This window comes from Chionomys nivalis, chromosome 16, assembly GCF_950005125.1.
Source record: "Chionomys nivalis chromosome 16, mChiNiv1.1, whole genome shotgun sequence".
NCBI classification, from domain to species: Eukaryota; Metazoa; Chordata; class Mammalia; order Rodentia; family Cricetidae; genus Chionomys; species Chionomys nivalis.
The window spans coordinates 26,711,240-26,725,847 of record NC_080101.1 but is presented as its reverse complement, the minus strand read 5'-3'; the positions used below and the strand labels follow the sequence as shown (position 1 = coordinate 26,725,847).

Here is a 14,608-nt window from a genome sequence, read left to right as displayed (position 1 = left end):
AATCCTTTCCTTTTGTGTAATTTCTTCCTGTAATGCTTTTAGTTTATGGCTGAGATAATTCAGGACTCTGAATCCATCTTGAACCACTCCACCTTCCCAGCCCCTCCCCAGAGGGGCTTAAATAGTCACTTTGGAAGTGTGCAACCTCCTAGCTCTGAGGGCAGACAGCCCTAGGCGCGAGGAATTTGAGCTCAAGCACATGGATTGACTGGTGAAACTGGAAACATAAGGGAGTTTCAAACAGAGCCCCAGTAAATTAAAGCTATTTGCAGTTCAGTTATTAATGGTAAGGACAGGTGAGCCTGGCCTAGAGGCACAAGGCTGGAATCCTAACTCCTTTGGAAGAGACGGACCAGAAATTCAAGACCTGGAATCCTAACTCCTCTGGAAACGGAGACAGAGACGAGACAGACGGATCAGAAATTCAAGGACAATCCTGACAATTTAGTGAGGTCCTGTTTTAAAAAGAAAAAGGAAAGCAGAATCTGGCTTGCACTGGCTTCAAAGCCCATCCCATTCCCTCCCATCCCCCTCCCATCCCCAGCTTCAAAGACAGACGTAAGAAGAGTAGATTGTGAGGTGCTGTCCTGATCTTCCTACTGGTGTAAGTCTGTATATTTTTGAAAATGCCCTTGGTTAAGGATTTGTAATGTGATGATATCAATCTATAAGGTTAGAACATTAGGGTCTCCTCCCCAGGAATTCCCCAAATATGAAAAATTCTGAGCTGGGCAGGAAGAGAGGGTGAGTGGAATAGATGGGGAAGGGGACCTTTTCTGACTGCACCAAACAAACAGCCAGTGACTTCCTGGTGACTCCTAGGACACCAGCAGAGACATCACCAGGTGACCGAAGCTGGAAGGAAGCCAGTCTCTAAGCTGGAGTCTGTTTCCACCGTCGGTTGAGACTAAGGAAAAAGCTGCTTTCCAGGACTGGAGTAGAGCCAGGCTGTGATGCTGGCTGAACAGATGGACATGGGCACATCCAGTCTCCCAGAGTAGCCTGGCTGGACTAGCCCTTGCTATGTAGACTAGGCTGGCCTCAAACTGGCAGTTCCGCCTCAGTTCATTCCTTCTTAAACTTTAAAAAGAATGTTTCATTAGCCAGGCGTGGGGGTGCACAGAGAGAACACAGGCAGTTCTCTGGGAGTTCGAGGCCAGCCTGATCTACCTAGTAAGTTCCAGGACAGCCAGGGCTTCATAAAGAGACCCTGTATCTTAGTGTTTTTAGCACCGTGATTAAACACCATGACCAAGAGCACTTGGGGAGGAAAGGGTTTATATAATCTTACACTTTTAGGTAACAAACAGTCCTTCACTGAGGGAAGTCAGAGCAGGAACTCAAGCAGGGAAGGAACCAGGAGGCAGAAACTAAAGGAGAGTCTATGGAGGAATGCTGCAGACGGGCTTGCTCAGCCTGTTTTCTTATACCACCCAGAACCACCTGCCAAAGGATGGCACCAACCACAGGGGGATGGGCCCTCCCACATCAATCATCAATCAAGGCAACACCTCCCATACTGGCATACAGGCCAATCCAATGGCAATACTTTCTCAATTAAGATTTCCCTCTTCCTAGATGCATCCAGGTCAACCAAAATACCCTGTCTCTAAGCAAAACTCTCTCTCTCTCTCTCTCTCTCTCTCTCTCTCTCTCTCTCTCTCTCTGCGTGTGTGTGTGTGTGTGTGTGTGTGTGTGTAAGAACAATTTTGTGGAATTACTTGTGTTCTTTCACCTTTTATGTGGGTTCCAGGAATTGGATTGGGGGCCAGGCTTGCTGGGTAAGCATTTTACCTGCAGTCACCTCAATGCCACACAACCTCTTCAAATCTCAAGTAGTTCAAGCTGGTCTAGAACTCAAGACTACATAGCTAAGGGTGACCTTGAACTCCCAATCTTCCTCTTTCTTATTTCTTTTCTTTCTCTTTTTTCTCTTTTGGTTGTTTCGAGACAGGGTTTCTCTGCGTAGATTTGGAGTCTGTCCTGGAACTTGCTTTGTAGGCAAGGGTGGCCTCAAACTCACAGAGATCCACCTGCCTCTGCTTCCTGAGTGCTGGGATTAAAGGCGTGCGCCACCACTGCCCTGCCTATTTCTATCTCTTAATCCTGCTTGGGTGACAGGTATGTGCCACCATACCTAGTTTATGTGGTTCTAGGGATCAAACCCAGGCTGTCCTGCCTGCTCCAGTGAGTGTATAGAAGGTAAACATTCTGTCCACTGAGCTATATCCCAGTACAGCTTAATAACCCTTTTTCTTTATAAATTGCTAACTCTGAGACAGTCTATTACATTGATACTGGCCTGAATTTATGATCCTCCCTCCTCAGTCTCTTGAGCGCTGAGATACCCATGGACCACCACACCCCACTTGTTTTAAGGTCTATGTTAGCCAGGCTGATCTAAACTCCTGAGCTCAGAGACCCTCCTGCCTCTGCCTGCCAAGCAACAGGGATTCTGAGCTTTCTGTCTTGAGTTTGTTGAGGACAGCAAGCTCTGCAATTAAGATCAGAGTGCATGGCAGCTGGATTTGAGTTGAGCAAGCCTCTCCTGTCCAGGCCTCAGATGTCAGGTCTGTCAGGTCCTCCCGGACCAGCAATGATCTCTGGCTGGAGGCACACGGTGAGTGCACTCCTTCTTGTCCTGGTACTCAGAGGTCTGTTGATCTTCTACTTCTGGTAAATGTCCCAGCAAGTGGGGTCTGGCCGCTGGCTGGGATGCCGGTGGGAGTCAAGCATCCTTAGCAGCATCATGATGCTTCCTCCAGCCAAGTGGCCACTGCTTCTCAGGTGATGAGAGCTGGGGAGGCATGCAGCATTGAAAAACTGCCAGAGAGAGGGAGAGAGACTGGACCGTGGGGAACTGAGCTGAGCCACACAGGGAATTCTCTGGAATGGGACTGGAACCTAAAGATTCCTCCAAAGAGGGAGACAGAAGTTCTGAGCCTTTCTCTGGTGCCACAGCCAGAGAGACTATCTGCCCCAGACATCAGGCATCAAGATGAGTAACTTCAATATTCAAGAGTAATCGTTTTAAAAATAAACTTCAAGTTACCTGAATAAAGAAAAGGCTCGGTTTTGAATGAAAAGATGAATGAGAATCAAAGCCAACCAGAGAAAGGCTGGGGAGGGGTCGGGATGAAGCTGGCAGTCTCCCTGAGAGGAGCACTCAGGAGGATCTAAAAGTTTGGAGTAGGGTTTAGAGCCCAGAGTGGACATCAGGGTCTGAGCCAGGTCCTCCTTGACCAGCACAAGGGCATTAAGAGGCAAGGCTGTTCTTTAGCGGCCAAGCATCTCGTCTAGGCTCTGTCCACATCTGGAAAATGAAAATAGGTGTGGGTCTGCCTGACTGTGAGCCCTGGGTCCAGACGCGTGCGTCGCTCGCACACCAAGGAGCCCCAGGCGCCACAAAGAGGCAGAAAGGAACCCCAGCGGCGGGTTTCCTTCCTGTAAAGCGGTTGGGGCGACTGAGCGCGAGAGCGAGCTGCTCCCAGTCGGGAGGTGACACTGCAGCCCCACCGTGCGGCCACAGGAGGCTCCTGCAATCCGCCAGAAGCTCCGCGGACGCCCACAGCCTCCCACCAGCGCCCATCAGCGGCGGCAAAAACAGCAGCTGGCATTTATTTGAACGTTTGCTGCGAGCTAAACACCGTGCCTACTGCTGCGCAGTTATTTATTCCCATCTCACAGAAAAGGAGTCAGAGGCCCGAGAGACTTTGTCAAAGTAACTCTGGATGAAGAGAACCGGCCAGGCACTGGCTCAGGATTTTACTAGATACTGGGAAATCTGGAGCAGGCGGTTTCCAAGCCCTCCCATCTTCCTTGTGCTGGCTGTCCTCTCCGTTTCTGCTCCACTGAGCGTCACCCACCTCTCAATGTTGAACGAAAATGGTGTCCTGACTACAAAAGTCAGAAGCCAAGGATTTGTCTTCTCAGATGCCCAGGAACTTGGTAGAAAAAGGGCCTTTGGGTCTAAGAACCAGAACGTGTAAAGTGGGCGGTCCCGGCTTCGTGGAAGGGGGCGAGGGCGGGCGGTGCCCTACACTCAGCTGGAGTTCTAGGCCTGCGCTGCCTCGAGGACACTGGGAAGTCCTCCGTCAGGACTCCAACCTCCCTGGTGAAAGGGGAGGCTTCTAGATAAAGGTAACCTCTTCTCTTCCCCTCCCATTATCTCCGCTGAGCACAGCGGCCTCCTGCCCCACCCAAACCAGCCCAGACATTCCTGGTGAACCTTGAACTGCAGCTCGAAAGACCCCTGCAGACACCGTGGTTCATTCCCTGACCTTTGGCCTGAACTAGGTCCTTAAGGCCTCGGCAGGTTGGAGCCCTCTAAAGCGAGAAAGGCTCCGTGCCTCTGACAAAGGGCCTGGGGATGGGGGTGGGGGCTGCATTGTGATGACCTCACCCATTCTATGACATCACCCTCCCTCTCACCCCACCCCCTCCTCTCTGGTCAGCTGCTCTGCAGACAACCATCAGTCCAAATCCCAAAGGCCTGAAAAAGTCTGCCCTCCAGTACCGGCTCCTGAACTCTGTCTCAGCCAACGAGAAGCAGCATGAAATTGGAATTCACAGAGAAAAACTACAACAGCTTTGTGCTGCAGAACTTGAACAAACAGAGGAAGCGCAAAGAGTACTGGGACATGGCCCTGACTGTGGACCACCACGTCTTCTTCGCACATCGCAACGTGCTGGCTGCTGTCTCTCCGCTGGTGAAAAGTCTCGTCTCCAGCAATGACATGAAGACCACCGACGAGCTCTTCATCACCATTGACCCCAACTACCTGAGTCCAGGCACGGTGGACCAGCTCCTGGACTACTTCTACAGCGGCAAAGTGGTGATCTCAGAGCAGAATGTGGAGGAGCTGCTTCGGGGCGCTCAGTATTTCAACACCCCCCGCCTCCGCATTCACTGCAACGACTTCCTTATTAAGTCCATTCGACGTGCCAACTGCTTGCGCTACCTCTTCTTGGCTGAGCTGTTCGAGCTCAAAGAAGTGTCAGACTTGGCCTACTCGGGCATTCGTGACAACTTCCACTTCTGGGCCAGCCCTGAGGGTTCTATGCACTTCATGCGCTGCCCACCCGTCATCTTTGGCCGCCTGCTCCGTGATGAAAACCTTCACGTGCTCAACGAGGACCAGGCTCTCAGTGCCCTCATCAATTGGGTGTACTTCCGTAAGGAGGAACGGGAAAAATACTTCAAGAAATTCTTCAATTACATCAATCTCAATGCCGTCTCCAACAAGACATTGATGTTTGCCAGCAATAAACTGACGGGTTTGGAGAACAACTCCGCCCACGCGACCTTGATCGAGAGCGTCCTAATGGACCGCAAGCAGGAGCGGCCATGCAGCCTGCTGACCTATCAGCGGAAAGGAGCCCTGCTTGACTCAGTGGTCATTCTTGGTGGCCAGAAGGCCCAGGGCAAGTTCAACGATGGAGTGTTTGCGTATATCATCCAGGAGAACTTGTGGCTGAAGCTCTCAGAGATGCCCTACCGCGCCGCGGCGCTGAGCGCAACTGCTGCTGGCCGTTACATCTACATCTCGGGTGGCACCACTGAGCAGATTTCAGGACTAAAGACGGCATGGCGCTATGACATGGATGATAACTCCTGGACCAAGCTGCCTGACCTACCCATTGGGCTTGTCTTCCACACCATGGTGACCTGTGGGGGAACAGTGTACTCAGTGGGTGGAAGCATTGCCCCCCGCAGGTATGTCTCCAACATCTATCGCTACGATGAGCGAAAGGAAGCCTGGTGCCTGGCAGGGAAGATGAGCATCCCTATGGATGGTACAGCAGTGATCACCAAGGGTGACCGGAACCTGTACATTGTCACTGGCCGATGCCTGGTGAAGGGCTACATCTCCCGGGTGGGTGTAGTGGACTGCTTTGACACCAACACAGGGGAAGTGGTCCAGTGTATCACTTTCCCCATTGAATTCAACCACCGGCCTCTGCTCTCTTTCCATCAAGACAACATCCTCCGTGTGCACAGCCACCGGCAGAGCGTGGAAATCAACTTACAAAAGATAAAGGCCAACAAGTCAACCACCTCAGTGCCTCTGTTGCCCAACAACTGTCCCTTGGATGTGTCCCACGCCATCTGCTCCATTGGAGACAACAAGGTATTTGTGTGTGGGGGTGTCACCACGGCCAGCGACGTCCAGACAAAGGACTACACCATCAATCCTAATGCTTACTTGCTGGACCAAAAGTTAGGAGAATGGAAGACCCTCGCCTCCCCGCCTGAGGCACTGGACTGTCCCGCCTGCTGTCTAGCCAAGCTACCTTGCAAGATTCTTCAAAGAATTTAAACAGCTTTTTAAGTGGGAGAATAAGTAAATGCATTATTATTCACAATTTCATGACAGAAAGCAAGAGAGGAAATGTGGCCCTTGGGTTGCTCTTAGTGTAGTCAATGCTCGGGTCTGACAGTGGAACTCCTGGGCTGGGGATGCGATCCATGGGTAGATGCTCAGGGTGAACGAGTCTCTGGAGCTAACTAGCAGAGACTGGCGTGGAGTCTCTGGTTGGTGGGATGGCAGCATCTCTCAGGGACCAGTCCCCCACTGGGCAGATTTTTTTTTAGAGTTTCTCCAGCACTGGAGGTCTCCAAACGGAGACAGGAAAAATAACCCTCGGGGTGTGTGGGTGGTGGGTGGGGATTGAGGTTCCTCCCAAACCCTGGGCTAGGGGTTGTTTAACACCCCCTATTCTCAACACCTATAGTCACCTCCCAGTGATCTGCTCAGAGATGTGGTGCTGAGGGTTCTTCCAGCATGTTTGCTTCGGGACCCATTCCAGGTCCCAGAGAGTAGCCTCGTGGGCTGGGGAGGAAGGTGGTGTGTAAGCAAAGCTCGGAAGCAGGCAGGGTCGGCAGCCGGTTGTGTTTGTGTGCCGAGGGTGGTTTTGTTTCTCATTTGTGGGGAAGTTGAGGGTTATTCACAGCTGATCATCTATAGCAGGTTGCCAAAATACTTATTTTCTGTTCTCTTCTAAGTTTTCTGTATTACCTCCTGAAGATGCTATGACTTTGATATCTGGGTTATTAATGGCTATCAGAACAGTGTCGTTTAATTGCTCTGTGGTTTCTCTGCTGCTGACCTGAAATAACCAAAGAGAGCCCCCCGTGCCCCCGCCCTGGGCATTTCGCCGTGTCTGTCCCCTGTTGATCTGCAGTCATTAGTCCAATGCCAGCCTTTGTCACACCTTTTGCATACAGCAGAATACTGGACCTTCTTTTTGAATTATCTCTAGAAAAAACATTGTTTCTAGGAATGACTTGCCTACAAACCCTTTTGAAATGACCTTGCTTGTCACAGCCAAGACAGTTTGGCTTTTCTCAAAGCCTTTAGAGATTACTTCTACTAAAGTTGCATCATAAATATGAGATCCACTATCAGCCATATTTCAATTCATTCATCTGTTGGTGCTGATCTTGCCTTTAGAGACCTGATCACCTTTTTGTACTCAGAATTAGCATTTTCAAAAGCCAAAGATTTGATTAATACTTGCCTAACTTCTGAATCTGATACTCTTCTATTTACAGATGAAGTCAATCTTTGTAGAAAAAAAAAAGAAAGAAAGAAAATAAAATAAAAAGAAAGAAGAAAAAAAAAAGAAAAAAAGATCAGTGAATGCGTCCTTTGGACATTTGGTTCAGATCTTTTTCCTGCTTCTTCAGTCTTGTCCCAAGCATTTAAAGCTACTGTATGACACAGTGCCAAGGTGGCATCATCGTATTCAGCCCACACTTATATTAAGGCATACTTACCTTCACCTAGAAACTGACCGTGGGAACTATGGATTCCTCTAGGCCTGTTTCTCTGTTCTGTCCCCTTAGTCCCTCCACCACGATTGCCATTGCATCTGAGGACCAGTTTCTCAGGTTGCCTTTGTCATAGCTTTCCAGTCGTGGGGGATTACTCAGGATTTAATGCCTGCTTCACGAATGGTAGACACATACCACAGGAAATTACAGCTTTAATTTTTTTTTTTAAATCTAACAACCCCTCTGTCTCTGTCTTAGTATCTTTCTAATTTTTCTTCTAAGGCTTGTCTTTTATCAATCCACCTTTTTTTCTTTGAGATTTATTTATTTATTGTGTATACAGTGTTCTGTCTGTAAGTATGCCTGCAGGCCAGAAGAGGGTGCCAGATCTCAATACAGATGGTCGTGTCACCTTATGGTTGCTGAAAATTGGACTCAGAACTTCTGGAACCTCTTAACCACTGAGCCATCTCTCCAGCCCTCAATACACCTTATATTTTTCTTTTTCCTATATTTCTAAAGCTTTGTTCTTTGAGAGGGCATAGAAAGATACTATGGCTATTAAGAATAAAATATGAAGTACCAGAATGATAATAATTATAATCCATATTAAGCCAATCTCAGTTAAGTCATCTATGTTTTCATTTTCTGTTTCTATTTTTAAACCATCTAATGTAGCATTATATAAGGTCCAAATGCTTGGTGCTATGGCATTTTCCATCCTTATGGCTAGGAGCTGGATCTACCCACCCCGCTTCTGGGAACTTTCTAGGCTCCTAGTCTCCTACTGAGTAGCAGTTGGCTGTTCATAGGCTCCACTAAAGTGCTTGACTGCACAAGAAGGTCTCTTAAAGAAACAGTGCCTCTATACACTTCTGCTTCCAGCACCAGCTTGCCTGAGAAACTACATTTGCTAGGAAGCTGCATCCGGTTCCTTGTCCAGAACTTTTCTCTGTTTTCTCAGACCCTACACTTAGACGTGCACACCCCACATTTGGGTACCAAATACACGAATCTTTCTTTGGACTGCCAGCTCCCAAATAGTAACACAGAAACTTTCTAATGAATTATTAAAACTTGGCCTTTAGCTTAGGCTTGTTCACAATTAGCTCTTATAACTTCAACTAACCCATTTATATCAATCTACATTCTGCCATGTGGCTCACTACTTCTCCTCAGTATCATACATCTGACTTCCTCCACTGGTGAATCTCCCGCACCTCAGATTCTTTCTCAGAGTTCCCCTGTCTCCCTGGAAGTCCTACCTATCCTCCCCTGTCTAGCTATTGGCCATTCAGCTCTTTATCAGAAGGTGCCTTAGACAGATGAGGAAGGACTTACCTTCCCGCAGTGTGCAAAAAGATTACCCCAAGAGTGTGCCACACTTTTTATAACACTCAAACTGATAAATGGTTGAATGGTTTCTGCTTCGGGGCTATTACGAATGATGCTGCTTTGAACATAAATATATATGTTTTTATGACAGTGCATGTTTTCATTTCTCTTCGATGCATACTTAGGAGGGTATGTCTAGTAATTCTGTATTTGACCAATTAAGGAAATGATGGACTTGCTTTCCAAAGCGGCTGGTATCGGTTTCTATCAGAATGCAGGAGGGCTCTGAGGATCCAGGCTTCCCATGCCTTCACGCACACATTTTGTCTTTCTGAACAGGGATGCGATGCAGCATCTCATCATGAGTTTGGTTTGCATTTCCCTGATAGACAGAGAACACCTCTACCTGATGACAATTGTTCAATAACCTTGCCTCTTCTGTACTTAGCTGCTATCACAGAAATGGTTTTTTTTATCAAAGAAAAGGGCTATCTGAGGCAGAATCTTGTTTTGAAGTTGGTCTAGAACTCGGATCCTCCTGCCCAATCCTCAACACTGTTGAGCCAGGTTTGGCGGTGCACGCCTTTAATTCCAGCACTCGGGAGACAGAGGCAGGCGGATCTCTCTGGGTCAGTCTCATCTACAGAGAGAGTCCCAGGACAGCTAGTACTACAGCTGACTTGAAAAAAAAATATAATACACATGTAGAATAATACACGATATGTAATTGTACAGGATAAAAGTTATTGTAAATATCTGTGTATTCTCTGTTCAGGGAAATAAAGCCTTCCACTGTCCCCAGAAGCCACTTGTGTGGCTGTCATCCTGATTAGGCCTCCTTTCCCATCAAACCTGTGATGTTTCTTGTCTACATAATTTTACCATTTAAAGAGACCATCCAGGTGTTGAAGGTTGAGTCCAGGGTTTCACACAAGCTAGGCGAGTACATTATCATGAAGCTATATCCATTCCCCCCAGCCATCTTTTAACTTTTTGAGTCTCACTAGATTGCAAGACTAGCCTTGAGCTCTCTCTGCAGCCCAGGCAGCCTTGAACTTGCAGTCACCCTGTCTTAGCCCCAGCCCTACCTTCTTGGCATTACAGACCTGTGCCACCAGGCCTGGCTTAAGAACTTGCCCACTCTGTTCTCAACTACACATAAGACAATTAGCAGAGCTTCTTTGGTACCTACTTTGGTTTACTCAAAATTATTTTTTAAAAAAAGATTTTTATTTTACAGGAATGTGTGTCTGCATGTAGATATGTGCACAAGTGCACACAGAGCCTGTGGAGGCCACAAGAGGGCGCCCAGACTCCCTGCAGCTGGAGTTATCATTGTGAGATGTCCTGTGGGCGATAGGAATCCAACTCAGGTCCTCTACAAAAACAGCAAATGTGCTTAACCGCTGGACATCTCTCCAGCCCCAATTTTTACACACTGTTGCACATAGGTGTGGTTTTCCCATTTCACGTCTTCATTCTGTCGTATAAACGCGTCATTTGATTTGCCCCATCTACTACTGAACACTTGAGTCATTTCCAGTCTGAGAGATTACAAATAGTGCTAGTCTTATGTAAGTATGTTCCTACACATGTATTTGAGTTTATCTAGCCTGGATAGCTAGTGGTATTGCAAGCGTTGTTGCTGATTATAAAACATTTTGCAAATGGATTGTGCCAGTTTATTCTGCCATTGGCGGTGTATGAGGAGCCCTGTTACTTTCTTGCTTGCCAATAGCTGGTCTTGTCCTTCTTCTTAAGTATATTCAGTCTGGTATAAAGTGAAGTCTCAGCATGCTTCTTATTTGCATGATCCTGATTGCTAGTTAAGCTCGCTGGCATGCGTGTGCATTCATTGTTTGGGTTTCTTACACCAAGTCGTTATTCCAGCTCGGTTGCCTGCTTCCAGCTGGAGGTCCTGATGCAGTGTGACTGGATGCTGCTACCACGCACATACCACATCTCCTTCCTCTGCAGCCTTTCACCCGAAGGGGAAGGCTTGCATTTTAACTTGTCTTTTGTTGCTATTGCTTTTTGTGTGTCTTGCTTCGTTTTGATTTTTCTTTTCTTTTGAGAAAGCATCCCTCCCTGATTAGCCAGATATCCTTGAGGTGACCCTTCTGCCGATTGTTTCCAAGTGCTGGAGGTACAGGTGTGAGCCACCGTGCCCATCTTGTTTCATTGCTCTTTGTTGCCTGAAAAAATAATCCTATACCGTAAAGTCCTGCAGTATTCCTTTCCAATCTCTCTGAAATGTGGAAAACTGGGTTTTTTTGTGTGTGGGGTGTAAAGTGGGTTTTGTTTGTTTTGTTGTTGTTTTTGAATTTTTACCGAATAGATACTTGCGTGGCGCTCCTCTGCAGTGATGAGCTTATGTTTGCACCTCACTCATTCCACCTGTTTGGCCTTATGCCATCAGCGTGGCTCCCCTAAACACAGCATTGTCAGGTCCAGTACAGTTTAGAATCAGGCTGTCTGTGTCTACACAGACCTGCTAAGATTTTGTTATGGCTTTGTTGATATTATACATTAAATTAGGAAAAACTGATATATTTACAATATTAGGATGGGTTCTCTTTTGAAGAGATAATGTCTGCTGCTATTTAGTCTAAGCTGGCTTAGAACTCGTGATGATCCTGCCTCAGAGTCCTGAATGCTGGGTTATCAGATGGACATTGTCTGTTATCAAATACTTCCTTATCTTCTGAAGGGATCCTGCATTTTCTCTGGTATTCAACCCACAGGTGGGCTGCATGAAGCCCTTGCAAATGGCACTTCTTAAACAGTTAGAGACCTACTCAGATAACCTATCTTGTCTCTAGTGAGTCTGGGGAGCCTGTGGTAAACCAAGAATTCTTCCACTTCCCTCAGCCTGTCAGCCCCAGGCATGTGAGTTAGTCTCTAGTTTCCAGGCTTTTGTTGTTCTCCTGGTAATTTATGCTGTCTTCATCTTTTTCTGTTTCTTCCCTTCTTTCTGGGCTAGTCTGGCTACAGAGGTTTTTGTTTGTTTGTTTTTTCAAAGTGCCAGCTTTTGATTTCATTGGTTTCTCTCTTTTTGCCGTTGCTGGGTTTTTGGAGACAGGAGGATCCTGAGCTCCTGGCCTTTCTGTCCCTACCTCTCAGGTATCACAGGCACAGGCCTCCACACCTCGCATCTCTGTTTGTATCTCTGTTTTTGTTGGTTTGTGCGCCTCTTCACTTTCTTTCCGCTCTGTGTTTACATTCCTCTTTTTTTCCAGTTTAAACTGGAATCCTATTCAAGATATTTCCTCTCAATATTACCATTTAAACGCCACAAGTCAGACTGTGTGTGTGCTGGGAATGGAGGTCTGGTCCTCTGAAGGACCGAGCCTTCTCTCCAGCCCCCTGGTTGAGTCTTCATCGTGTGATCTTCGTACTTTTCAGTCTCCAGTCTATCTGCCCGTGAACGCTGTTGGCTGTGCAGCTTCATTAAACAGAAGAGAACAGGAATGTGCTCGTCACCTAGCTGTGCCCAGGCCTTCTCCAGGAAGCGGTTTTGTTTCTTATCAAGGTTGTCCTAATCCCGCGTAATTAGTTGAGGAATCTGTTTCAAAGTATTTGTGAAGACTGAAGTCTTCGCTAACGAAGACAACATTTTTGCACACGCGTGAGGTTTTAAAGTCATATTGAAAACAGTCAGTTACGCTTCTCCTTATTGTTGGCTTGCTTTCTGGGACAGGGTCTCACAATGTACTTCAGGTTATCACTGGATGAGTGAAAATCCTCCTGCCTCAGCCTTCCAATGTTGGGATTATGGGTGTGAGCCACTACAACCTGCCCAAATTTTAAAATGTTAACATAAGTTTCTGTACTTTATTATCATGACAATGGCTTTAAATTTTCCTTACATTTTTTTTATTTTGAGTGTGTGTGTGCCTGCATGAGTGCATGTGTTCTTGAGTGTGTGTGCACGCATGTCTGTGTGTGTGTGTGCGTGTGCGCACACGCGCGCATGTACATGTGCTGTGGGAGTCAGGGGGTCACCTTCAGGAGTCGGTTTTCGTCTTTTACCATGTGGGACCCAGGAATCAAAGTTAAATTGCCAGGCTTGGCAAGCACCTAACCCTGCCGGGTTTAAGGTTCAAATCTTTAGTGGTGGCCAGATCTGGTGATACTGCAGGTGACAGACACAGCCTCCATCATGTGGGAGGTGGAGGCAGGAGCAGGGAGTAAAAAGGAGTTCCAGAAGGACCTCACCCACAGAGTGAGATCCTGCAGCCTAAGGTGTGATCTTCTAGAGGTGATGGGAATGTTTTTGCATGGTTGTAATCAGCACATTATTGGTGGATACAAAACTCTATGTGAGTGAATGGTAGGGCGTGAAAACCCTATCTCAATAAAGCCGTTCAAAAAATTAGCATGGCTTCTGTCTTGATCATTCATTCTCACCTGCACCTCTCTGAGGATGCTGAGTTCTGAGCCGTGGGAGCTTTTAGAAAGGCCTCTGTAACTCAGAGCAGACAGCCCAGTGGGTGACCTTGAACGTGGATCGTCCTGCCTCAGGCTGCAGCTCCTGTCCACAGCCTGACTAATGCCTCAGGAGCAGTTGGAGCCAGACCTGCCCTGCTGTGCTTGTTCAGATCTCTGGCCTTCACGTGAGATGGTGTTTGCTATGAAGGTGCTGAGTTTTGAGATGGTCAGTACACAGCGATAGACAATACCAGTTACCCATTCCTCTAAGACAGGAATGCCTGTGTAAATGACATTCAATAGTTCTGTGTTGTTATTTTTCTGGTATATTATGGACTGCTGATGATGAAGTGTAATAAAGGTCTCTCACACTGAACCTGGGATTCACTGTCTGAGATAGGCTGGCCGGATAGTCAAAGCCTTGTGTCCCAGCACTGAGAGTCTCTACACCCAGATTTTCACACAGTTCGGGGGATCACACTCACTGCTAACACTTGGGCAGCACACGCTTTATCCATGAGGTCATTTCAAGTGCCCACTATGCGCAAGGTATAATGTTAGACCTGAGATCACAAAAGTGACCAAGACAGGCAAGGTCCTGCCTGGTCTAAAGGTCCAGTAAGAGGAAACACTGGGAAGTGTTTCTTTTCTCTATGAAGCTTTTCCGAGCATTTGTTTGTTTGTTTTTTTAAGACAGATTTCTCTGTTTAACTCTGGCTGTACTGAAACATGCTCTGTAGACCAGGCTAGCCTCAAACTCAGAGATCTGCCTGCCTCTGCCTCCGGAGTGCTGGGATTAAGGGTGTGCACCACCACCGCCTGCATAAGGGCTTCTAAGCTAAACACAACCACCCTCCCGTCTTCTCATCGCTTGCTCACCATCCTTGCCATCCTGCTCTACCCATCACCAGTAACACCTAATGATGATTTATATCAATTTCTTGCTGCCCTCCTTTCGGCTGAAACCATGCTTTGCCATGTCACTCATTCTAGATCCACCAGGAACCACTGCAGCCTTCTGGGCTGGGCCCTGGAGAATACTGAGGAGGAAAGGTCCAGAGAAGG

General features: G+C 47.4%; 1 protein-coding gene across 1 annotated transcript; it reads left to right on the top strand.

The window, feature by feature from the left end:
* Positions 1 to 4,553: 4,553 nt before the first annotated feature.
* On the top strand, positions 4,554 to 6,320 carry Ccin (calicin). The gene has a single exon (XM_057791159.1). The coding sequence runs from the start codon at positions 4,554 to 4,556 to the stop codon at positions 6,318 to 6,320; it is 1,767 nt and encodes a 588-aa protein (XP_057647142.1).
* The last annotated feature ends 8,288 nt before the right edge of the window (positions 6,321 to 14,608 follow it).

Bases quoted from the DNA above. Each gene is read 5' to 3' on its own strand.
- Ccin (XM_057791159.1), top strand. From the start codon at position 4,554: ATGAAATTGGAATTCACAGAGAAAAACTACAACAGCTTTGTGCTGCAG.